The sequence below is a fragment of the Xyrauchen texanus genome, chromosome 4 (genome assembly GCF_025860055.1).
Source record: "Xyrauchen texanus isolate HMW12.3.18 chromosome 4, RBS_HiC_50CHRs, whole genome shotgun sequence".
Classification (NCBI taxonomy): Eukaryota; Metazoa; Chordata; class Actinopteri; order Cypriniformes; family Catostomidae; genus Xyrauchen; species Xyrauchen texanus.
In genome coordinates this window covers 16,910,074-16,937,940 of record NC_068279.1, presented here as the reverse complement: position 1 = coordinate 16,937,940, position 27,867 = coordinate 16,910,074, and the positions used below count along the sequence as shown (strand labels likewise).

The 27,867-nt window shown below is 38.1% G+C and overlaps 1 protein-coding gene across 13 annotated transcripts in view; it reads right to left on the bottom strand.

The window, feature by feature from the left end:
• The window catches only part of LOC127643178 (transient receptor potential cation channel subfamily M member 3-like), a 183,842-nt gene that overhangs the window by 131,124 nt on the left and 24,851 nt on the right, over positions 1 to 27,867 (bottom strand). For 8 of the 13 annotated variants that reach the window (XM_052125787.1, XM_052125793.1, XM_052125789.1 and 5 more), the window contains exon 1: positions 20,556 to 20,645. The exons of the other annotated variants lie outside the window; for them this stretch is intronic. In XM_052125787.1, the coding sequence (XP_051981747.1) occupies positions 20,556 to 20,645 (90 nt within the window). Of the gene's footprint in view, positions 1 to 20,555; positions 20,646 to 27,867 lie in introns of those variants that run through there. 13 annotated transcript variants of the gene reach the window in all.

The window sequence follows — 27,867 nt, the reverse complement described above, 5'->3', positions numbered from 1 at the left end:
CATTAACTCTTTCAATATGTTTTTCTAATATTACTTCCACCTCTGCCTTACCAACTCAAACCCAGTTTGAACCAGCCTAAGCAGGTTTTCTGGTTATAGCTGGATTAAGCTGGTCTCCCAGCCTGACCAGCTGACAAGTGCCTAAAACCCCCTTTAAATAAAAATAAAGCAGCACCATGGGAGAACAGCAAAAGTATTGGCTGTTTTTTTTTTCAAGAGTTGTGAAGGCAAAGGTGGAGATCATGGGGAAAAGATGCAAAAAGCTTTGCTGTAAAGCCTTGTGGACTTCTATTTTGTCATTATAATCATTATATTTTATTAATCAACATACTGTAGTAGTCAATGTTACCATTAAAGGCTAGGGTATTCTTAGTTTTTCCATGTGCCATTACATCACAAATGTTCTAGCCTTTAATAGCATACTCTTTTGACTACAACCCTGTCTACACCAGACATAAGTGGCACGACAGTTAATGTCCATTTTGCATTTAGAACGTTCGTTTCGACACATCCAGTGTAGACAGAGTGCAAGCCTGTATGGACATGTGTTCACTTCATGCTTTGTGATGCTCTTGTAGCACAGTCAATGGCAGGCACACGTGCAGATGACACACACAGATGCTAAATGTTCATGTTTCTAGAAAGACTGGGCTGTACACGCGTACTGTACTGATGATGAAATTTACATCATGCGCACTGTGTCCAAGATGTAGCAGCAGGCGGAATACCAAAGTAAACTTTGGCCTTAAAAGGATATTTCACCTTTATATTTTAATTATACAAAATTATAATTTATCATTCTCTCATAATTTACTTACCCTTATGCAAGGGCATAGATTTGAAACATTTACATGTTTCCATTGATCATGGTATAAATATTGGGGTACCTCCACCCCATCCCCCTGGAATCTACACCCTTGCCCTTATGCCATCTCAAACTTTTATGACTTTTTCTACTGTAGAACACAACACACAAAGATTTTCTGAAGGATATAAAGGATGAATGTTGATGTCCATACAATGTGTATGTCAATAGGGTCCAACATTTTCAAGCTCCAAAAAAGGACATAAAGGCAATCCATATGACTCAAGAGAAAGACACGTCTTCTAAAGCAACATGATCGATTTGAGTGAGAATAGACCAAAATGTAAGCACTCTGTGCATGTGTCAAGCACAAGAAAGTGTATTCAAGCTTCTTTCATGAACACACAAAGGAGACTGCAGATGGCAAGATTTATTGTGAACAAGGACTTCAATTTTAGTCAATTTCTAACCCAAAACTGATTGTATCGCTTCAGAAGACATAGATTAAACCAGTTGAATCGTATGGATTACTTGTATGTAGACTACATGTCCTTTTTGGAGCTTGAAAGTTTTGGACCCCATTGATTTGTATTGCATGGACAAAAAAATATAATACTGAAAACAATTAACTGTCAAGTCCAGAGGCAGCTCCTCACAGGGTCACGGTGGTTGTGTGTGTGTTATAGGATGTGGAACATTGGGTTCTAGGCAGTGAGGAAGGATTAACAAGATTCAGGGCTCACTACTGTGACCACACATACAAAATGACCACCAGCACTGAAGCTCACTACAGCAAACAAAAAAACTGCCTCCAACTATACAACTTAAATTAATTCAGGGGTAGAGAACTGAGGCTAGGGCTAGACAACCTCTAACAAAACATAACTGGTCAGAAAGAGGGCAATCTGGCTTCAGGCACAAACTGGCCATTCCTTCTGGATCTTCTGGTCTAAACCCAATACCATAAAAATAGGAAATGTTGTACTGAATAAATGATCTAAACATAAATCTTGATACAAATACATGGATAGCTTCTTAACCCTCATGTTCTGTTGAGTAAGACTATGGTTTTTATGTTTTGGGTCTTAGAGACTTCAATGATGTACATGTTAAAATAATAAAAAGGGATTTTGAATTAACCTCTAATTTTCATGTTCAAATCCTTGTGAGCTTATTAAAACCCAGCAAGTAGATGTTATTGAAAGATTATCCCTCTGCTTTAACACAAAGTAGAAATTGTATGTGACTGTTAATCAATACAGTAACTTTGTTTCTGTTTGGCATCAATCTGACTCCAGCAGAAACACAATGACATAAAATACAATAAAAGAAAGATTAAAATAAACAACTGGCAGGAGTGTATATACACCGTGTACAGCGTGTACACCAAATTCATTGCATTTAGCCATGTTTTACACCTGGGGTCTCTCAGACCCCAAACATAAATAATGTTAAATATTTCATTGAAGATGGTTTTTTTTTAGATATTTTTAGAGCTATTAAACTGGCCTTGGGGTCTTGTGGGTTGACCATGGCAAAAGGTTTTTTTAGGAACTGCACATCCAAGAAATGTGGAATGTATGCATTATTGCTACATTGTGTTTTTGTGATATCTCCAAATAGCATCTAATCCGCATTATGCTTCAGCCTCACAACCAATGTTTTGCACATTAAGTTTGCAAATTATTTGTTTCCCTGACACAAACAAAGAACTGTTTACAGATATGTGAACAAATTGTATTTGGGATCTATGAAAAACTCATAAAAATTCAAAGTCATATTGTCTCACCATAGGCCGCAAAACTTTTTCATCACACAAACAATTTCTCATTTACCGTACTCTGAATTATTTGAACCCCTCAGGGTCATTACCCAGTGCCAGCGTGCCTCTGCTCTCTGAGGGGAGGAGATAGCATCTCTATGCTCAAATTTCAATGCAATTTTAGCACGCTCACAACTGTCACAGCATTCCCTGAACACATTATTTCTCTGCTCGCGTGCCACACAAATGGAATGCCAGCATTTCTCACAAACGAGCCCCTCTTTCTGTGATATCTTAGATAAGTGCAATGGCTCCTGTGATAGCTGCGGATTGCCCGATATGCTTCCCTAATGAATAATGCATGCAGATTTTAGGGGCTTGCAGCAAACTTGTTAGATGTATTACAAAAGAAGCAGCTGGTATGAATGCGGAGAATGAGGTAAGATGTTGGGGGAGTGTGTGTGTGTAGAAAAATAACACCCACATTCACACATAGCCATATGCTATATTTTATATGTACACATACACACTAAATCTCAGTTTCAGATATCTTTTTTGTGTGCCATCAGTAAACGCAGCACAGAAGGTGCAAAAATATGGCAAAAAGGTGTATTTACACAGACTTAATGCAGCATAAATGCAGCATAAGTGTAAAGGAATCACAGTCACTAGAAACTAAGCATCAGAAGCTCGGTTATTAAATTTTTTATGTTTTTGAAAGATGTTCTGTATAATTACAACTTGCTCCGCCTGTGTAACGCTTCCACCAAGCTCATTTTTTTCAGCCCCTCCCCTCCAACCACCTATCATTTAGAAACCACATTACAAGATCCAATCAATTCCTTATGGATACAATCATGTATCGCCCTACCCTGCTGAAAAGACCAGAATTCATTTCCATGCAAGCTCACACTGGTTTGTGCTGGGCTAGCTGATGGACCAGCATAACCATGCTTTTCACATGTAAAAAAACACAAACAGAAAAAAAAAAAAAAACCTGGTCAACAAGCATGTTTTCCGGTGAAGCTGGTTGACAAGGAGCTCTTGCTGATTTAGCTATTTGAAAGCTTGGTTGAGACACCAGCCCACCCTTATCCCACTCTTGTGGATCAGCATCCAAAACACAACATATACTTATGACCAGCAATGCAGCATTCATTCCTTACTTAGCAGTGTAAAGACACAGCTTAGAATAGCTAGTTAATTCTACACCTGGATGTCTGAATTGTTTAACACAACACCAACAGTCCCTAATGCACTGCTCACTGTTAGATATACAGCACAAATAAGCACAGTGAGAAACAAATACCTCCATGCTGTCACAGTGAAACAATCCAGTCATGCCCTGTGCTTACCTTTACACTAATGTTTAGAATGGAAACTTCCATTTCATAAGGTGAGGAAGAGGTGTTTGTGAAGAACCTAACTGTTTTTTACAGACTTGATGAAGCCCTGTATGTTTCTATTCATGAAACATTGGAAGCTATTCAGAGCTCAGCTGGGACAATCAAACAAAACGCACACACACAAACACACACGTCATGTCATTCACACGACAGACAAATTAAATGTCACACAGTCCACCTTCAAAAGGAAGGAAATGAATGAATAAATCAAGGACAAGGAAGGATAAGCATGAATGTGTGATTGAGTTAGTCAGCCAGTACATTTACATGCTTTTAAAAGTTTAACATCAGTTGCACAAAAACAGTAATATGTATTTTTTTAAAGGGGTGTCCAATCTGTTTTTATTGGGGGCCACATGCAAAGAAAATTGAGGTCATGCGGATCAATGCGGATGCATTGTTGTAAAAATAATAAATACTATACTAGATTAGATACTACATTGCGATGTAAAATTTTTCTACAAATATTATACTGTTACTGGTTATAAATATTACATTGAGCTTCTGTTACTTTCACTGCCCTTGGAATTTGCATTTATGTTTTTTGACATCCATTCAGTGTCACTGCAAAACACATGTGACAGTTATGTGACAGTACAATGATCAAAAACCAGATTATATTTTCCTGCTATGATGTGATTCAAGGAATTACACTTTATATTCAGAAATCCAATCATAGTTTCTGTTTTGTTGTTACTTGTTACAAATACAATTTTAATTTGATAAAAATCATTGCGCTTGCTTTTATTTGGTAGACAAGCATATGCAAGATCAGGGCACGCACTACAAGCATAGAGTGTATTAAGCACTCTCACTTATGTCCTCACACTCAAGTGGTGCTGGAAAGCCCATGAACCATTTTTCATGTTCAATAAAACATCAGAATGAACCATTTCATTTCTATTAAATAAACCTCCCAGTGCCACAGAGGATGGTTTAAGAGAGTATGCTTGGCACAGTTGGGCCGCATGCACAATGGTAGCTCAACTCAGTTGTCAGATGCATGGTATGGGGACATTGTAACAAGAATGAGTACATGACCAAAGTATCTAACCTGATAGTAGTCCTATAAAAATAAATCCTTTCTCTGAAATCTGGAGTTTTCCAAACTCCTGTTGAACTTTGCAAGTCCACGCAGCTGGTGACAATTGTACAGAGAATGCCCTAGTGCAGACAATGCGCCATAACATATGGCTGTATGTGACAGTGACAACCAGTGTTTAGAATATTAATTTCATATAATTACTCCACTAAACACTAAAAAAATCCTGTTCTATTTCTGAAATTTCTCACAGGCTGCATCAGAGCAATCGGCGGGCCACAGATGGCCCACGGGCCATAGTTTGGGCATGTCATGCAAAAACTTTAGTTTAACTGAAATTGTACCAGTCCAATTTTTGCAAAGTCAGACTAACAGACCTATATAATGCAATTGTAGCTCGGTTTCGTTCAGCATGTATTCGTGTTTATCGGATCACACTTGGTTACAGCGTTGGATACTTGGACAGACAAGATGAAGACTGTGGCACAACTATGCTTTAGTTTGATTACAACTGCACCTGTAAATGTACTGAGTGAGAAAGTGAGTGGGTAGGCGGGTGAGTAAGTGAGTGAGTGAATAGGAGAAAAAGAGGTGTGGTGAGAAGGGAACAGCTGGCATAGAGGGTTTGGACCTGGAAGAAGTGGATATTGGTGTCTGGTGTGAAGAGACAGAAATAGCTTCATTTAAGGAATGAGAAAGAAACTGGAGCACAGGTCCAATCTCCATTTAATCTGAAATATGGGGACAGTGGTGTGTGTGAACACACACACAAACTTTATAAAAGGAAGATGGGTTCCTGAAAATAGCTCTTGGTTCCACTTTCATTTTCTGTGCTCACACATTCAATTTATTCTGGCCACGCAAATCATACAGCGTTAATGGACGCACGCACAGTCACAGGGCAGAGACTGCCTCAAACCTATCAGACATGCTGACAGGGCATCTTAAAACAAGCATGAGGAGGGTATACTTGAGCCGATCAAGAAACTGGAGACCATTTGCAAAAGCAAAGACAAGAGGAAAAGATTAAGGGTGATTTCCATTTCTGAGAATCTCCTTGTGGACATCTTTGACATTGCTATGCAGCGCAATTTACAACACATATTAAACACGAGGGAAGCTTATTACTTCTGCCCAACTTCAAAGGCTTGGTCCGTTTAGAGCCCCATTCATGATTTGGCCATTGAGGGAAGCTAATTCCAAAGCCTCCATTTAGGATGGGAGAGGGGGAAATGTCCCATTTCACCTCATCACTGAAACTGCAAAATATCCAGGGAAATTCTACACAATCAGGAGCTGATAGATGATGCAATATGTTTTGCCTCCAGTCAACATTACATAAATAAAACCACACTAAAATGAGTTAAAATAGACATTGATTCAATCCTGCAACATTGAAACCCCAGAAATAGAAAGATTTACTTCACAAACACTAAAAATTTAATATTGATATTCAATATATGGTTCAAAGACATGCACGACAAAGCTGTCTTTGATACTTAAAGCTTTGTTCATTCATCAAATTGCTTTAAGAGATCGCCTGTGTGGGTCACTGTCAAAAAAAATAAAACATAAAATATCAAAGAGTATACCATTCAAACCAACAGTATTATGAAGCTCACTCAAGAAAAACATAGTTAATGTTACGACATATGAGAAATCATAGAATGATTATTTCAACCTTCAAATTAAAAAAGTTTGCTGATTAACTTGCACACTACAGGTTAGAATACAAGGTGATTTTCAATTCTCCAGGTAGAACAAGCTTTTATGGAAAGAAAGAGTTTGGCTTTAGCTTTTGAACCCCTTTGACTGCACTTCTCACATCTGAAGTGGGTGATATTTTTCTGCTCAACAGAATTGACCCATGAAAGCAATACAAATCAAATGTCTTTAGACATGGACTTCAAGGACTTCCATTAGAGGTCATGCGTGATTTATCAAAGGAAGGTCAGGGTTTTATTGTCCAAGGTCTTGTGTGATCAAAGACGGGTGCTAAAAGACTGTTCCTCAGAAATGGAGGATTTACCAGACTGTCTGCTGTATTAATGGAGTGAATAACGATAACTGTAATTGTGCAAATGATAAGATGCCTATGGCTTTAATCTCATTAAAGATCCTGTGAATTCTTCACAATAATATTTTTGGCATTGTGATATCCTAGTTTTAGTTAAAAAAAATACCCAGTATAAAAGGTTCATTTGAATTATGGGGACACTAAAAATGTCCTCGTAAACCATGTTTATAGCAAAATGTTGCTTTTGACAAACATGAAATTAAACAGGGAGAATAAAGCTAAAATGAGTCTGAATTCAAATTAACTAAAAGAAAGTCAAAGTAAATGTGCAAATGAAAAATGGAAGCTTGACACAATTTTGACTTGGATTCAGCTTGTTGGTGGGCTAATCCATTTATTATCATGTCTTGTGCAGAACTTAAATACTGTAATTCAATTTTGTAATACATATACACATCCAAGTTCTGTAAATGTGCATGAAAAATGTGTATATGTGGCTTAATACTTTTGAGTATTTTCTTTTGGTCTCTATTTGTGTGGTTGTCATTTCTATGAGAAGAGATGCATTTCAGTGTACAGCAGAATTGAAAAAAAAAATGGTTCATCACTATTTCAATCCCTTTTTCACATAGTGAGCATATTAAAGCAAACATGGTTTAGAAAAGAACAAAAGCAGAAACTAAGACAAGAAACATGATACAGAGCCACAGAGAGAGAGAGAGAGAGAGAGAGAGAGAGAGAGAGAGAGAGAGAGATGAGATGAGATTGTCAGAATGTGTCACTGAGATAGAGTAGCCTGCTATTCAATATACAGTATACAGGCCTAACACCTGGCACCAACCCTTAGGATATTTGCAGTGGTTAAAATCTGCGTTTGTACTCTTCTGAAGTGCTCTGAGTAGAGCCAGGAGATTGTTTTTAGACTGGCTTGATTGTAGAATCTGAACTGGACAGCTTTGAATATTTTTTTAATGTTGATAATAGCTTAATTTCATTAATAATAAAAAAATCAGTAATAAAATAAAAAGTGCTACTGTGGTCTGAATATCTAATTTGACAATTAATTTACAATAATATTTCTATTAAGATTGTATTCGTTAACATTAGTTAACATTAACTAACAGTGAAAAATTTTACAGCACTTATCTTGGTTAATGTTAATTTCAACATATACTAATACACGTTTAAAGGTAAAAAAATTAAAAGTTGTATATGTTAACACAGTTAATGCATTATTAACTAATAATGAACAATTGCACATTTATAAATTCAAATTAACCAAAATTATTCAATACAAACAAATGTATTCAAAAATTAGTTAGTAAATATAGATTAAGTACTTTTTGCTTTGAATACGTTAGTTTAAGCGTGAACTTGAAAATATTAGGTAAATTCTACATATGTACTCAGTTCAAACATGTAAAAATAAATACTCTAGCTTATAAGTAAATATTAATTTTGATAATTTGTCATTTTTACAATGTGTCACCATCTATAAATTCTAAAGTAAAAAATCTAGTCAAATGTATTTTCCTGTTGAGTAAATTTCACAGGTAAATAAAATAAGCAAATTTTACTTTTTAAAGCTGTTGTTCCAACAATGCATGAATTATTAATGAGCTTGCATTGTTTCACTGTTTGCAAGTTGATTTACACAATTTTATGGTTGATTTTGTTTCTGTTTTGTGAAGTCTGAAGTTCATTTTCTACAAAAAATTATGCGTTAATGATAAAACAAATTGTCAGTTGATTGTTACATTCATCCTGTTTTGTGCACCAAGTGGTCAGTGAACTGGATCTTGATTCTGTTGCCATTAAAGCAAGTGTGGAAGGCTCCCCTGTATCATGTAGTACTACTAAGTACATAAAATACATTGAAATACTAATGCACTTTTAAAAGCATGGCTTTATTCAGTGCTACTGTACAGTGTTTGAGTAAAATGTACAAACAAAGAGTGAGTAAAATTTACTTGAAACATATTATTGCAAAGTCAACTTTAACTGAGAAATTCGAATAAAAGCGACCGATAATTGTGTGTAGTCTTTACTTGAAAATATGGTCTGTTCAGTGTAGAAATTTCTGCATTGATTTTGTTTCTTAGGTTGTTTTAAGAAAACCCCAATCCAAATTCAGTATACCCAGGGCTCGACTAGAATGGGGGTAGCGAACCATAGTATAGCGACCACGAGGAGGTTACCCCATGTGACTCTATCCTCCCAAGCAACTGGGCCAATTTGGTTCCTTAGGAGACCTGGCTGGAGTCACTCAGCTGCCTAGGGATTCGAACTCGCGAACTCCAGGGGTGGTAGACAGTGTCTTTACTAGCTGAGCGACCTCAGCCCCCCCATCCCCCCCCCCCCCTTTTTTTTGCCATTTTTGACCTAATATTGACTTTAAGACATGCCAGTCTATTGCATACTGTGGCAACACAAAAGCAAGTACAAAGACGATGTTAAGCACCATTTAATGAACCAAATATCTTTCAACTGCGTTTGATATAATGGAAAGTGATTTTCTAGTACCAAATTAGCAATTAAGCATGATTACGCAATAATAAGGTGTTGGAGTGATGGTTGCTGGAAATGGGGCCTGTCTAGATTTGATCAAAAATTACTTTTTTCAAATAATGATGGTGATGTTTTTTGCATCAGTAATGTCCTGACTATACTTTATGATCAATTGAATGTCACTTTGGTGAAGTGTCACCAATTTCCTTCCGTCTTTACATTATTCCAAACTATTGGCCGGCAGTGTAAAAAAATTGATAACAGTTCAAGGAAATATTTTGTCTTTCTTTAAATAGAAGACAGAATATATTATAATGACACTTGTACAGTTACACTACATGTTTTTAATTCAAACAATTTTCAAGGTTTCCCATAAAAAGCTTTTGTGTGTACAACACTATTTTTACACCACTGTTTTAGCATTCCTTCACAAAAACAGCCCAAACTTCCTTTACTTGTTCGGATAATGGAGTAGAAAAAATGTGTGTCTGTGACAGTGGGCGAGCGATCTAGAAAAAAAACACATTTTCATGATAATAAAATTTCATGATTCTTTTCACAAGATTCCTCAAAAAATACAATTACAGAGGGTAACAGGTACATATTATGGCCATATGTCCTCAGGGTCAATTATGTGACGCTCATTTCTAAAATTAAAAATGAAATAAAAAATGCCACTTTGTTATGTTGACCATGAAAACATCTCTGGTTACTCATGTAACCTCGGTTCCCTGAGATGAAGGGAATGAGACATTACAATGAACGCAATAGGAAATTCCTTTTTCATGACCTAGTTGAAGCCCAAGTATCATAATGCCAATCTTAAGATCAGTGGTGGACGAAGTATACATACCATGTACTTGTAAAGATACTCAAGGTAAAATATTACTCAAGTAAAAGTAGAAGTGCTGCCTTTAAATATTCACTTGAGTAAAAGTACAAAAGTATTTGCCTTCAAATGTACTTAAGTATCCAAGTACTATGATTTTTTATGGCCATAATATCCTATTTTAATTTGTCACAAGACTCTTGCTTAACTCAGTCTACATGAAGACTAATGTCACTCTTGGCACACCAATCTATTAATAAAATGACATTAATTAGTCATATATATATATATATATATATTTGAATTGAATACATTTTTTGTGTGTTTAAATTTGGAGGGAAGGGGACTGTTCCCATAAGGTATAATACATTTACAGTATTTACTGTATATATTTTTCTCGAGTGTCTATGGTCATAATTATTAACATCCTAATGTTATGATACATTCACATAAACCTGCACAACACCATTAAATATATATATACATATACAGACACACGCACACATATATATATACACACACACACGCTACAAGCACACACATACATAGAATACATATATATATATATATATATATATATATATATATATATATATATATATATATATATATATTCTATGTTATGGGAGCAGCCAATTTCCCTCCAAAATTAAACACAAAAACGTATTAATGCAGTGTTTCTGCTATTCCCCAGAAAAAAAATGCTATTATATGCAAGTCAAATTAGTGTCAACATAATAAGCAATATTTACCGATAATTGCTGCAATAATAGCTGCTGCTCTCTGCCCCGCTTAAAATCATTGGCAACGCAATTTGTTTGTAACTATTGAGAGCTACACGAATCACGTGACCGCGTGGCGGCGAGATCACTGTCGCAACCGTCTATGTTCGCAACTCTCATATTTAACGGCTCTGGGGTGCGTTTCCCATACAACGACGTAACTTGCTGCTCCACTACCATAGTACGATGCACTGTTGAAGAAATCAACTTGCTAGTCACAACTGTTTCCCGAAACCGTATTGTCGCAAATTGGTTGTTTAACCACGTTGGTTAATGATGTCACACATGTGGTGGAGTAAAAACTACTTTTAATGAATCTGTTTGCGATCAAATTAATGCTAGATGTTTTGCTATAAATTACGGACATGTCATCTGAGGACTATCTCATATTTTTCTCAGTTATTTGCTTTATTTCCAGATTCAATCATAGGCTCGTTCTTACGCACTAGAGCACGTTCACACAAGCGCACTCTTCAAAAATGGTGCTTTAAATCTATTGACAAACTAAAAGACATAAAGGACATTTGTATGTCTTCTAAAAAAATGCTTATTTGGCTCAAGATAATAATTTATTAAGCACACATGTTATAATAACAAGAAACTCTGCTTCTAACCACAGGTCGAGAGCTGTCGTTCCAACCACACAACTCTGCGATGCTGTTTGCGAATGTTCGTTGGAACGATGGTTTCAGGAAACACCGACTCGTTGAACTATGATGATAACGACAGAACTTGCGACCATAGTTGGCTAACGATGCTTTTGGGAAACGCACCCCTGGTTCGCCCTTAGTAGATGCCGCCAAGGCAAGTTCAAAACAAAGCGCGTGCGCTGTACTGTGATTGGTGGCTCGTTTGACCAGTTACGTTTTTATCCACTCATAAATAAAAAGGAACGACTGATTTTGAAAATATAGTAGAGTAAAAAGTAAGATATTTGACTTTGAAATTTAGTGGAGTTAAAGTAAAAGTCTCCCCAAATTTAAATACTTCAGTAAAGTACAGATACGCAAAAAAGCTACTTAAGTACAGTAACGAATTACATTTACTTCGTTACTGTCCACCACTGCTTAAGATTGGCAATGATGTTTGAGCCCCGCCCCTTTAGGCAAGCATTTTCCCTAAATATGCAGGAGCTAAACATAATTTCTTCCGAATTTCCGAATTGAGGGACAAGAACACGTTGCTCATACCTCGAAACTCTGAAGTAGTAGTGCTGCCAGGTTTCGCAATGTCTCATTCCTTTCATCTCACAGGGAACCGAGATTACATGAGTAACCGGAGATGCTCCCTGTCGAATCAGTTCACTTGAAATTGCAATGAACGCTATGTGGAACTAGTCCCATCAAACCCTATACCCTATACAGGTATAAGATGTACCTGGGTAGTAACACTTAGGGAGGGAGGTTTTATTCTATTGGAAGTAATTGTGAATGAATTCTAGTGGGAATGAATTGGATAGCAGCCTACACAGGCACTGTTTTAAAATGATAACAGGCAGCCCGCCTGTAATAAGGAGCTCAGGCTCACCTGCTGAGTGAAGGAATAGTAAGCTCTCTAGACAGAGAGGACTCACAAAGCGATGGACGCCATGTCTAGGTTATAAAACTTTGCGAACGTGCGAAGACCATCCTGCTCAAAGAATATACTCTGTAGGGATAAACCATTTGTCCACGCCTAAGAGGAATCCATGCCTTTACACCAAAAGGGCATCTTTACACCAAAAGGGCATCTAACGCCCTGTGACTCATAAGCGAAGGCAATCGCATCAACTATCCAGTGAGAGAGCAATTGTTTGGAGAAGGATATGCCGTTTGTGCATCCTCCATAACAAACGAGAGCTGAACTGACAGTTTGAACTGGTGAGTGCCCTTCACATACATGTGCAATGCCTGCATGGGGCATAATAAATGTGTTAATTGCTCCTCATTCAAACAGAAAGCTTGTAGGTGCACTATCTGAGCCCTAAAGGGGTGTGGAAAGCACCTTAGGCACATAGACTTTTTTGGATTTCATGGTGGCTTTTGAAAGCCCTGGACCAAAATCCAGACATGGACCTTAAGCGTTGATGGAGTAAGACCAGCGTCCAACCACTCTTGAAGGAATGTAAGGATCTCCGTTATGGAGAAATTCACCGTGTCTTTTCTGTGTGAAGAGCACCAATTCGCAAACACACCATTTTCATGCATAGAGGCGTCTTGTAGATGGCACTCTAGTATGCAAAATGGTGTTCACTACAAACTGAGCCAGTTCGGGCTCGTTCACTGTGCTCCTTTCAGGGGCCATACGTGTAGGTTCCACAGCTCTGAATGGAGATGCCACATCATGCCCTGAGCTTGAGAGAGCAGGGCCATCTAATATCTCCATCGTTTCCGGAAATCATGGCTGGTTGGGCCATATTGGCGGAAAACCAACAGAACCGTTTCCTTGTCCTCTCTGACTTTGCTGATGACAGAGGGAGGAGACGTACCTGGGGAAATGCATATTTGCACTAATGAGCCAAGGTATTCACTCCCAGCGTGGCTTGGGAAATGGAGTACCAAAGAGGGCAGTGGGCTGTCTCTGCGGAGGCAAATAGGTAGAATTACGCTTTGCCGAACATTTACCAAATCCTCAGAACCATCTGAGGAGTAAGTCTCCATTCGCCATCGGACCCTGGCACAACAGCATGTCCAATCCGCAGTTCAGACAGCCTGGAACATTTGTCACGTGCAGGTGGCGGAGATGGCTCATGCTCCACACAGGAGGCATTGCCAGGCTCATCATTGGTAGTGATTGAGTGCCACCCTGAAAATGTATGTACACTACTACTGATATATTGTCTGAACGAATCAGAACATGGTGAATCACTATATCGGAATAGAAATCTTTCACTGCTAAGAAGATGGCTAGCATTTCCAAGCAGTTTATGTGCCACGGCCATTTCGCACCTGTCCAAGTGCCGAAAGCCTGGCATCCATCACACAGCACGCCCCAACCAGTGTTGGATGCATCCGTGGTCACCACTTTTCATCTGAAAACCTGACCCAGCATCACACCCTGCTGATAAAGTTTTGGAGCTGTCTATGGTGCTAGAGCAGCCAGGCAGTGATGAGTCATGGTGAAGCGCATGAGCCCCCGACACCAGGCGTGACTCAGTATATGGTGTATGAGCCAGCACTAGAGAGGTCTCATGTGTAAGACCTAATGGTATGACAGCGGATGCTGCCTCCATAAAATCCAGCATTTGCTGAAAAGTCTTTAGTGGAAATGCTTTCTCCAGTTTGAACTAAGACAAACACTGGTGAATGGTCTGGACGCGCTCGCTCATGTGGTGTGTACACAAGCTCATGTAGTTGAGTTGAAAATGATATTTGTTGGCTGGGAGAAAGTGTCCTTTTCGCCCAGTTGACATTGAGACCCAGGCTGTTCAAAAGTATCAAGTGTTAAGTCCGAAGAAGTATTGTTCTATTTTCCCTGTGTGTGTGTGTGTGTGTGTGTGTGTGTGTGTGTGTGTGTGTGTGTGTGTGTGTGTGTATCTTTTTCTTTCTTTCTTGCTCATAGATGGCTCCACCCTTGGATCTGCCCCAATTGAACGTGCTCTGGAAAGTCCCTTGGGATTTGCTGACGGGAGAGGAGCGTTCTTTGAAAAGTGCAGTGGAAACAGGCATGTGGCAGTCTGTGTGATTTAGTCCAGTGTTTCCCAAACACTGTGCTGCGGCACACAAGTGTGCTGTGAAAGATTGTCAGGTGTGCCGTGGACAATTATCAAATTACACAAAATAAATAAATGCACAAACAAAATCATAATTTCAGGGATCCAAACTCCTAACCTTTCAGAGAACTTCGCCATTTTTAAACCATAATCCAAAAAGTATGCGTGCTTTTCAATCAATGCAAGGTAGCACTGCAATGAAAATGGACTCGTTCCTAGCGATAATAGCATGGAAGTTTGAGTCGAAACATAATAGAAAAATGCAGGAGCTCTAGATTCCTATACTTTCAGGTGGATTCTTCCCGTTGGGGACTGCAGTGCTTTTTGTGTCACAGTACATAGAGGCTTAAGTATGCCTGAGAGATGGAAGATCCTCCTCAGGTTCATCCATCTCTACCTCGCGGCCCCACCGTGCTTCATAATGTGGTCCCTTGAGACTTAAAACAGAGGAAGTTGTTGGCACAGGAGCCGGAATTGTCCATCAGGACCAGGGCGACCCCAGAGCCGAGAGTCTTGAGACTCATGTAGTCACAGTGAGGGCAGTCTGTCCCCATAAGAGCTCCTTTGGTGTTGGTGCGGCCCAGGCAGCAAAAATATGTTTTTACCTTGAAAAATGTGTTTGAAAACTTTTTGAAAATTAACAATTAAGTTGTTGTAGAGCGGAAGGGGCAGGCCGGGTCGGAATATCGCGTGCCCTGTCCCCAATCCGCCTGATGAGGCGCACGAGGGATAAAGGCGGTCGGTGACGATGGTTCGAGAGAGAGAGAATTACGGGCATGTCAAAACTAAGTTTATGCGGCTCCCTCGCTCCAGGCGGTCGGGGTATCCAGTCCCCACTTGCCCCGTGGACGGCGGCCGTTCCCCGCATCCGGGCGGTCGGGCTACTCCGTCACCCGGCAGATGGCAGCGGCGCTCCCCTGGGTGGACGGCAGTGTCAAGGACTCTGCGACGGGCATCCCTCCTCCTTCCCGGGCTTTCGGCACCAATGTAACACAGTTAAAGGATGATCAAGGAGGAGGCGAGAACCGGCTTGTCAACATAAATGATAATTTAATTAAATTCAAACCAAAAGCACAAACATAAACACACACACGACAGACATGCCCGTAATTCTCTCTCTCTCAAACCATCGTCACCGGCCGCCTTTAAACTCTCATGTATTCCAGGCGCAAATAAAGTATTATAAAACTTTTTTCTTGATGGTTACACCTAGGAGAACCTAATAGTAAATGGCAACAAAACTTATTCACAAAGGACAGTAAGTCCAACAAATTTCTCTTGGTGCCAAATGTAGCAAATATTCAATGCAACTTCCTTTCACAGGATAAACACCAGAGACAAACAGTGAAAAGACACTTGTTCCTATTCAACAAGGGGTAGCCTGGAGTTCACATGAGAAATTCATGAATATAAATATGTTTGTGGCCACTTTGCATATAATTGTCTCTCTCAGTCTCCAACATTTAGTTATGCCGACACATCTAATTCATCTTATTTATCACATAATTGACAGATGTCTTTAAACAATATTGTTGCGGGAGATGTTAAGGACAATCTGAGCCAATTTCACACATCCTATCCTGTCAATTGCTAAATGAATCATGAAATCTGTTGCAAAACATTACATACACATTTTGCAGTACCTAATCATGCAACAGTTGTCACATCAGATCCACAAAATATGGTATCATTTCTCTCCTTGGTATACAGTTCATTGTTAACAGTCTCTTTGACCTGCTGAGAACACAGCCACCTGCAGAGACAAATGCAAGTTTGGGAAAAGATGTTTGCTTTGCTTCATTAATTTTGCATCCCCATATTCACATCAGCCATCAACATATTACAGTTCAGTCGATGTCCAATATAAACTGCTTAGGTAACGGAGAAGAAGAAAAAAATAATGATACTGCAATAACTTGCAAAAGATTTCATCTCATGAAGCATTTATTCTGACCTTCTTCAGTTCTACAGTATAACTATTTTGTCTCTTCTTTTCCTACAGGTCAGGGACATAGATTTGGCTTGAACATTGTGGGGGAGTGGTTACAGTGTGAATCATTGACTTATTTCCATTAATCATGCTATAAATATTGTTTAATATACTATATGTAGAGATCTTTATCCATGTAAAATTGCATTGTGTAAGGGCCTAAGCCATTGTAATCATTTTAAAGGGTTAGTTCACCCAAAAATAAAACTTCTGTCATTTACCCCCTTATGTCTTTCCAAACCTGTATGACTGTCTTGTAAGACAAAAGAGAAGAAATTCTGAAGACTGTTGACACTGCTGTAATCAAATGGAATGGTAATTGAGGCTGTCAGTCCCAGAAGAAATAAAATCATAAAGGTCTGTGTTGGGTGCTGCCCCTTTAAGGATGTTGATTTTGTGGGCTCATGTGATCGCCTAGGAAAAATGTGATATTTTGCATTGTAGGGGATATCTTTGATTTATAAGCAAATATTTTAGTGTTTACCATCTAAAAGCTGATGTTATAATTTGTATACATTTATTTGGTACAATACTGGATATTAATTGTGAATTGTTTTGTTTTACAGTTTGACCACATAAATGTGCATATAAATACTCAAAACTACACTTAAACTACAACAACAGCAACTAAATGTGTACATTGTGAGTTATGCACAAGAGGAATTAAAGACAAAATCAAAATTCAAGTTAATGTTATCATTTCATGGGTAACAGTCTGGAACAACATGATGAATGATACAATAATTTTCATATTTGAGTGAACTATCCCTTCAAAACAATGTTTTGATGCATTTTAAGAAAGTTTCCCAGTTACTTGTCTTCACCCTACATTTGATTTGGTCGCGTCCTTCGAACTATGGATTTTTTTCACACTTATGGGTTTTGGAACGCGGAAGTAAACGATTGTAGCATAAACTTCGATAGCAGTGAATGGGAGTGAATCATTTGTTCCAACATAAGAAGAAAAACAGCACTTATACGTTTCCACATTTTTCCAAATGAAGCAGTCATAAGATTATGACATTCAGAAGAGAAAATGTGGAATATTTTCTGTAACTCTTTTAGAAAGCTGTATTAGAAACCTCATTGCATCTGTGGTAACAGGTTTTTGTTATATCTTTTTTTTATTTTACTAAATACAGGGTTAAATATTACAAAGTTTAATGTTATAAATTTACACTAAATAATAAAAACATTGACAATATAAAAACGTTTTCTAGATTTACGTTGCTAAATAAGGCAGAAACATCATCAAAGTCTGTGAAAAGGGTCCATTTAGGTGTGTGAGTGGTATTTGTTCTCATAAAAAGAAGCATTACCTCTGGGAGGTCTAATGTGTTGCTATGCTGCCTTCATAGCGGCCACCCACCACCTTCTCAATCTCTCTCCCAAAGGACACACAAACAGAGACACACACACGTATACATGTACTGTATACAATATGATGTGTACGCCCATACTCCAATGCTCTATTGACAAACTACACCTTAGAACAGAGCTGGACAAACACACAGCTGTTGACAGTTGCTGAGAACAAAAAAGATAACCCCATATCTAGGACACCAGTCTTCTATCAATCCATCCAACCCATGTACCCTCACTTGTTCTGGTCAGTCACCTACAACCCTGCTGAAAAGGCCAGCTGAGACCAACATGGGTTCCCATTCTGGTTCAGGCTGGTAAACTGGCATGATCCTTCAGGTTAAGCAAGCAGACCTGCATATTTTATTGGTGAACATCATGGCTATGCTCATCCACCAGCTAGACCAGCATAAACCAGCTTGGACCACAATTTTAAAGCACATATGCCCTATAGCCCTTTCAATCAATAACGCTGACCTGAAAGGTCAACATAGAGGTCAAATATGCACCATTGTTACAATAATAATAAGAACAATACGTTTAATTTATATAGCACTTTTCCTGAGCTCAAAGTGCTTTACATGCAACAGCAAACATAAATACATCAAAACAAACACAAATCACTAAAACAATACAGTCCACAAAAGCACAACATAACAATCTAGGAGTAAAATGAACAGTCCAAAGTGAAAATGTTTATGTGTACAAGTTCGATCCAACAGTTCAAAAGAAATGTGCAGAGTGGGAAAAAATGACATGGCCAGAGTTGTCCCTCGTGCAGTGGATGGAACCAAGAAACCGACCCGCATCTCCCCCCGCCACAGAGTACAAACTCCAGGACTCCAAATGATGAACGGGAACACACAATGATGACAGGCACTACAAAGCAAAATCCCTCTTTCACAAAGCACAGCCATGCCGTCCACAGCAACCATGCTACAAATTCTGCCAGGTAGGCAGGCCAGTGGAATCAGGTAGACCGGGTAAGAAAGCGTACCAGGCTGGTGAGCACAGCAGCCTGCCGGGAACCAAGAAAACTGGCGAAAGTCCATTGGAATTAAATTCAAAAATGTCAATTTTATGGGTGTGTGAAACACGCATGCCGTACTCACAATGGAAAAACAATAGCAAGTCAGCAATGGAAATGTATTATGGAAAACACAAGCACAGCTCATACATTTGACTGATGTTAGCAAGCAAAGAGGTGCTGTTTACTATAAATCCACTCATGAACTTACAGCTATAAATATGCTCCAGTCCTCTACTTTTCACAGCCAGAACAATTGTGCAAAATACAGCTTACGACACAACATCAGAGCATTCTGTAATAGTTCTCTGTAACACCACATCTCCAGATGCTGAACCCAAAAAATGATGATCCACTCATAACATTATGAGTCATAACTCGGAAAGGTTTTGACTCCTGAATTCGTAGAACATCACAGCGTAAGCAATGTGACCGTTCTTCACTTTACTATAATACCAGTAGAAAATGAACTACAATATCTAATATAACCCACTATAATACTAGATAAAATTACATTGAATGCACTTTTATGCAATTGGTAGGTCATTTACTATGCCACAGTATCACCTTAGATATCTCTGGATCTTTCTGTCAGTCATAAAGCAACTAACATGGCCCCAAGTGTGCAGCAAACATTCATTACTTCCTATTAGTTCACACTTCTGTGTAAAATACCACAACAAAAGGTAATTATAATCTTTATCACACATACAATTTATTAATTTTTAATTTATGTGAAATGCAATGCAATGTTGTACAAGTCCACACAGTGCAAGTTCACAGTGATTTGCAGGCAAGCAATAAAGCGTGACTCTAGAGAGGCTAATAGCACTTATTGCACACCATGTGATGCAGTTTTTAATTTAGCTGATGAACACTTCAGGCTATGATAATGTGCTTCCACATGAATGGGGTACCTGCCATTATCAAATAAGACAGAGAAGTTAGCTAGGACAACGCACTGCAAAAAAGCTCCAGTGAAGAGCACTTCTTGTCTGAATTTCAGAGCGTTTGAATGTAGTTTTGAGCTTAATGCTTTAGAGAGAACGAGTCGCAGAGAATCACTCACACTCCTCATATCATGAGGGACAATGCATAGAATAAAAGATGGAAAATTTATTTGGAAAGCTTCCCCTTTCTTATTAACATTTCTCTCTTTTCAACACAAATCTACCAATGCAAGCTTAGATTTAATGTTCTATAATTCTCTTTTCCTATAACTAATTCTACCAATGCACGCCAATATGACATCTTTTAAAATATCTTCTACCATCCTCCAGTCATAAACTACATCATTTTCTTCTTGCTCCCCCATTTTTCCATCCCACGAGTACCTTTAGCAGGCGCACAGAGGGAAGAAAGGCTGCATGGCACAGTTTCCTGATGGTCCAGTTGAGTGGCCGTGGAGCATCCAGTTGGTTCATCGCTCCTGGCCGGATGTTCCCGCCATCCTGAAAAGGACCCCACATTGGGGCAGTGATGTGTGAGGGGTCTCTGTCCAAAATCCACTCAACTCATGAAGCATGACCCTCCTCAGCCCTGCCGCAAAGCCGCACAACCTGTTTCCTCCCACTAAAGCCCATCACATGCACCTCCCTCCCCTCCCCACAGATCCACAGGGTCGGTAAAACACCTTCAGACCATACAGGGTGTCCGGATCCACTTCCACTGGCAGCAGCAGCCAAACAGACCCGACAGTGCCAGAGATGACAGGGAGCATGCAGTCTGAATGAGTGGAAAGGAGCAGAGAAAGAAGAGTGAGGCGGAGTGGAGGAGAGCAGAGGAGAGCTGGAAAGAGAAGCTGTGATGTAGAGCAGCGCTGCGCTGTCTTGAAGAACCATGTGAGAGAGAGAGAGAAAGAGAGAGAGAGAGCAAAGACAGAGAGAGAAAGAGGGAGAGAGATTACAGGAGAACCCAGAGGGGAGAATAGGAAATACATGGATGAAATTAAACATGCATGAGAGTATGAACTGACAAAGAGAAGAAAAAACAAAAGACACAAGATGAGGGAGCTCGTGATTTCGAATGAGGTTGAGAGTTGCAGTGAAGGTTAAGCGACGAAATCAAAGAGTAATAAGTGAAAGTGGATGAAAATGTACAATTTTAAATGTTTAAATAAAATACAAATAACTGGATTTTTTTTTATTCCACGCAATCTTTCTCTTTGCCAGTTTTGGTCTTTGAAGTCACAAATGAACAGATTAATGAAATGAAAATATATTCCTGATTTGCACCCTATATCTTCTATCTGCACTTCTCTGACCTGTTCTCCTTCATTCCTCCTTTTATCTCTCCTGCTATGAAGTCTCCTCCTCATCCTCCGGCTTGCTCCATCCTTGTACACTCCATCATCTTCAAACATATGACGCATTGACCATTGCCAGGATAATGTGGTAGAGAGAGGGGGGCTAAAAAAAAAGCCTTCTCCGTTTTGCTCTTCAGTGCACTGGATTGAACTACTCCCTTTCCATTTGATGACTTTAATAATACAGTGTTTGTTATATAGTCTGCTTTTGTCTCTGAAATGTTCCAGGAAAAAAATATCCCTGGGGGAAAGTGTTTAAGCAAATTAATGGTGCAGTATAAAGACAGAAAGAGACAGAGAATGTAATGCAAGCAAACACACAGAGTTGGCTATCATGAATTGCTGTCACCAGGTCAGAATCCCTGAGGAGTAAGATTGTAATAATGAAGCTTTACAATCAATCCTCACTCTCCACAGACGTCACCTGGCCATGCAGATGTGAGAGATGTCATGGAGAGCTGGGTGGAATACTAAGTACCAAACTGGAAAGCTCCTCCTCTCTCTGCCTTCTCCTTGGATGCAAGCTTCTCCTGTCTCTCAAGGTGCCTTGAGATGTTGAGAAGATTATGCCCCTCTTTAGGCAAGGAATGTATCCATAGCAACCTATGTTTACTCATGTCAGTATGACATTGGGCTTAATGTGCAGGGATGAGGAGAGAGGTTTTTCCTCCAATCAGATCTGACAATACAAGCAAGTTGCTCCCAGAGCAACTCCCTTCCTTCCTATAGGGGTGGGTAGGGGATGGAAAAGTAAAATCTTAGTAAATTAATTTAACATATTTTTGGTAAAAACGAGATTAAGCACCATTAACAGTAAGTCTGTGATGAAATGTACTGTAGCATTCGGTCAACGCACAATTACTTGTATTAAATCAAAATCCAAACTTAAACGCAGCTAAGAATATGATTGCACAAACAGAGAAGTCCAATGATGATGAAACAGAAACAAGTTTGCAAAAGATTTAAATATATCACAGTTTTGAATAACTATAAACTAAACATTAATATTCCGGGTTCGATACAAGTTAAGCTCAGTCGACAGCATTTGTGGCATAATGATGATTACCACAAAAATACATTTGGATTTGCCCTCCTTTTCTATATAAAAAAAAGCACAAATCGAGGTTACGGTGAGTCACTTACAATAGAACTGAATGGGGGCCAAAAATAAATATTAAAATAATGCTAAAAGACTCATTCACAATAAACAATAAGCATGTTAACATGATTGTAGTGTAATAAAATCGCTAACTAACCTTTTCTGTGTAAAGTTATAACCAACTGTACAGCTTTGTTGCCATGCCAATGTAATGTCAACAAACCCAAAAATTACTATAAATATTATGCTTTAAACAACCTTACAGCTAAAAATAATAAACAAGTTCTAACAGAAGAATTAATTTAAGAGCTATTATATAATTATAAATGTAGCATTTCTAACTTTAAACCTTCTAAATATTTGCCACATTCACTTCTATTGTAAATGCCTCATTGTAACCTCGATTTTTGCTTTATAAAAGAAAAGGAGGGATGATTCAAAATTCATTTTTATGGTAATCAGGGCCATAGCTAGTGGGGTGAAAGGTGGTAACAATTCTAGGGGCCCAATGGTCCAGGGGGCTCCACAACAAATTCTAAACTGGATGTTTTCATAGGAAAGGGGCCCAGAGCAATATACAGTCAGGGGGCCAATATTACCTTGCTCAGTGAAAGACAGGAAAAAGTGACATATAATTACCATAATTAAGTAAATACACTGTCAAAGGGGCAAAAGAGTGCAACAGTGCCTGCACACTTTTTCAAATTTCTTTGCTCTGGAAGTATTTCCAATTCATTTTTCCCATTGGAATTTTATACAAATTCTTCATAAGAGAGTTCTAAGTAATGAACCAAACCAACCAGCTCTGTGAAGAATCACAACATCAAAAACTTGGATTTAAAGCAAAAAAACATTTTTTTTCAATCGGTCAAAAAGACAAAACGTCTTTAATGAGGGAATTAACTACATTCTCATGAGGCATTGCAAACAACATAACCAAATAAAAAATGGTGGGAAAATATAAAACTATTGATTTAAAGTTGTTGATTAATAGTACTGATTGCTTGTGCAGACTGATGGCTTCAGCAGATGCATCCTTCAATTAACAACCTCGGCACTCACGGCAGGTCGGTCATGAAAGGTTTACAAGTTTTCGTTAATCAATGAATGGGATTGTTACTTCCAGAACCAAACTATTGCAGTCTATAATCTCCATAATTGTCATATTTTTTTAAGTAAAAAAAAATCACAAGTTTAAGTAAGCAGAACCATCAGATTTTGATTTTGTACTTCTCATGCATGTTGATTTTTTTCTAAATTTGAAATACTGAATAAGCTAACAAATGCATTTTAATGATGCTTAACTTTAAATGTAACTCTTTGGCTGAACGTAAAATCACCATGTATGCTCATCTTAAATATGTCAAGTAGAGGGAACACAACTAGCTAGAACAAGCTAGTACAGTGCTAACTGGATAAACCATGCTTTGATTAGAAGCAATTGCTCAACAAGTAGCCTATATCAACATACTGTAGAAAGATCTCACATTGTAACTGTCCTCAGACTAATCTCAAGCTCCGCTATTCACCATAATTGTAACCCCCAAAACTGTTAACATGACAGAAATCTTCTAACCAACACAACAAAACATTAAACACTAACAAGTATCTCCCTTAACATTCATCTTGCACAAAGACACACTATAAAACATTTAATTTGAACAATTACTCTACTGAAAGCATACTGGGAAATAAAAATCCCTTTCCCAGTTTCAGGTAATTTAAATTCCTGTAAATTTAAAGAGACTAGTTAATTAAACTCAAAACATTAAATAACTAAGTTTACTTAAAAGGTGTAAGTTATGTGAACACTAAATAAAGAGAAGGTTCTAAACAAACATCAATGGTTCATTTATTTGAACTAATTTGAATGATTAAAAATTTCCCTACTCAAAACAATTAATTATTTTGAGCATTAGGCTTTACAATGTACGGAACTGAACTGAAAAACTAGTTGTTAATTATGTGATTAATAGAGAGTGTGAGATGTGACCATATTCTCCTGGTGCACATCACACAAACAGAGGATTATTTCTTAATTCATTCATATATTCCAACCCCTCTCCACTGTAGTTTCTCTCCCTGCGGTCTCGAGGAAACCCGTACATTACAGTCCAGAGAAAGCGTGCACATTGTTTCACAGCAGCCGCTTAGACGTCCATAAACAAAACACTGCGATTCTGTCAACGGCAGCAAACATAACATTACCGTATGATAGATAATACGTCTCTGCTGGATAATCTCTTTCCTCAAAAATAGCAAACGGTTCACACTGGTGGAAGTCTGGTTTCTTGTTCACAGGCTCGAAACGCTGCAGCGTTGCTATGGTGATCAATAGTGAATTATCGCAATTGTCATGAGCATTTAAAGGTACAGTTTACCCACAAATGAAAATTCTCTCATCATTTACTCTCCTTCATGCCATCCCAGATGTCTATTATTATTTTTTTCCCGCAGAACATAAAGATTTTTAGAAGGATATCTCAGCTTTGAAGGTTCATACAAAGCAAGTGGATGGTTGCCAGAACTCAGAAGGTACAAAAAGGACATAAAGGCACCATAAAATAAATCCATACACTCCAGCGTTTAAATCCATGTCTTCAGAAGCAGGTGAGAAACATCAATATTATTGATACCTATCATATCACTTCTGAAGACAAGGATTAAATCACTGAAGTCTTGTGGGTTGCATTAGGCTTTATGTCATTTTTGGACCTTCTGATTTCTTGCATTGGTAGGACCAACAGAGCTGAAATATTCTTCTAAAAATATTTGTGTTCAGCAGAAGAAAGAAAGTCGTCTGGGATGGCATGAGGGTGAGTAAATGATGAGACAATTTTCATTTTTTGTGAACTATATATTTAAGGGATTCACTCCTGCATTTAAATTTGATTGTCACTCCTGAAACTTTATAGAGTGTATGAGGCCTCAGACATCCCCATTTTCATTTACAAATGGAAATGAACCAGAAATGCATTCGAAAAACAATATGAACTGTGAGAGTTTAGTGAGCACACAACTCAATTAAAATTGCTCCTCTGTACCTGTGACCTTCCTTTCACCTGAGGTGTTAACCAAGCATTTGTTGACTAATGGTCCAGAAAGAAGGTGAATAATAATGTCAAACAACAGCAAGCAATAGTGATAAATTAAAGAAACACTAAATATGCTTGTTACTGTATTAAGGTAGTTATTATTTTTGGAACTTTGTAAAAAAAATAAATAAATGCATAAACTGATTAAATTTTAATGTGACTTGGTTTTAATAAATAGTTTAATATAAACTTTCAAATACAGTATATTAGGGTATTGGTTACTTGTTGATTGTCGTAAACTAAAAGCTTTACCATATGCCTTTAACCCCAAAACTGTAAAAGCATCAAATAGAACTGGAACAAAACTTACATTTGACTTCAAAACCTCAAATGCAAAAAGGGGACTTCTTCATTTCAAGACTTCCACCACACACCACAATGATTTATGAATTATTGAATCATGCACCCCAAGATACTAATAATACTGAGGAAGAACAGTTAATGACATATTTGTGGATGTGACCAGACAAGCAGTGACACTATTTATCAGTTAAAACACCCAAACCCTGGAGCTCTATCACACTGGTGAAAAGTGAGTGCAGCTTAGGGCGAGAGGACAACTCAACCACTTAACCATGAGCATTTATTTTAACTTCAGCACGCATTACACAACATCTGTACTGCAATCATGGCTAGCTCTTCATTATACACACACACGCAAACACATACAAACAAGAAGCAATTATCACATACTGCAATTTACATGTCACTACCTTCTACTAATGAACGGTGGAGTGGAAAATAAGTTCTAAAAATGATTAGTGTATTTCAGAATCTGTTTATATGCAATACGTTTGTGTGAACTAATTAGAGAGGATTTTGACCATTATTGTTTACAGACTATATTAGCAAAAACTGCCTTTTATCAAAACTGTTCCATTATCAATTTATAAAGATTTCACACAAATTCAACTGCTAAATAGATGATCCTTAAGAGTGGCACATTTCTGATGAAGCCAGCAAGGAAACCGTTATCGTTATTCAGAAGTGATGATAGAGTGAGAACTGTCTCTTTAATGAGCTCTTGTTGCAAGCCTTATTAGTTCAGGAGCATTGAAGTCCCAACCAATTTGAAAGTCACAGACGTCATTGCTCCAAAATATCATCCTTTAATCTCTACAAAATGCTTTGGGACTTTGCACTCTTAATTTTTCCAAGAGACATAAAAATCCGATTTTGCAAGGTCAGTTCTTTTCAAGAATAGCTATCCTTCATTCTGTCATACATTATTATTTTCATAATTTTTCCCTATAAATATTATACTTGTTTAAAACTCATACATTTCCAGTACACCAACATCACATTTGTATCTCATTTGTACACACAATTAGCTCTAATTATGTGCAATGTATGCTTGTTAGAGCAGCAGAGATTGTGTTTTTTGTGATGGATGCTGTGCAGTTGTGGGCAGCAAAATCAAACGCCCCTTGGTCATCACGATAATTAGCCATTAGCTTTCTTTACTTTCAGAGAGACCCAGTGATTATTTGTGGCCTGCCTCATTTATCAAAGTTTTCGAACTGAGAGGGTGTATCTGTGTTCTACTGTCAAGGCTCCAATTAGAAGATGTTTCACATATTCTTGTTGATGTATTATTCAATTTCAGCCTTTTCTGCCCAGATGTGGAACTTGTTTATGTAATACTACAAAAAATGATTACTGGTTTTACTTTGCTTTAAACTATCGTTATCCAACCTATGTTAAGAATATACCTTGAAATTGCACCACTCATGGGACCAGAGATCGGACTTAACTACTATGAACCTAACCATTTGATACAATGTATTTATTATGTACATGCATGTTGTTGCATTGTAATTACATTTCAAGTACTTACATTTAACTACATTTTGTAGTTACACTGTTAACTTTACCCCAAACCCTAACCCAACACTTACCCCAAAACCTAATTCACTGCTTTAGAGACTGAGGAAAATGAGAGAGAGGACAAATTAGAGCCAAAAATTCAGAAAGATAAACTAGTGACCAAACAGTATTTTAAATGGATACAAGCTACCCACCATCAACAAGTTATAGCCTTCACCCTACCCTTACTCGTAAACCTACCCATACCTCTACCTCAGTAGCTGCAAATATGGGCATTTTGCAGAACAACATGTACTTACACAGTAAATACAAAATCATGT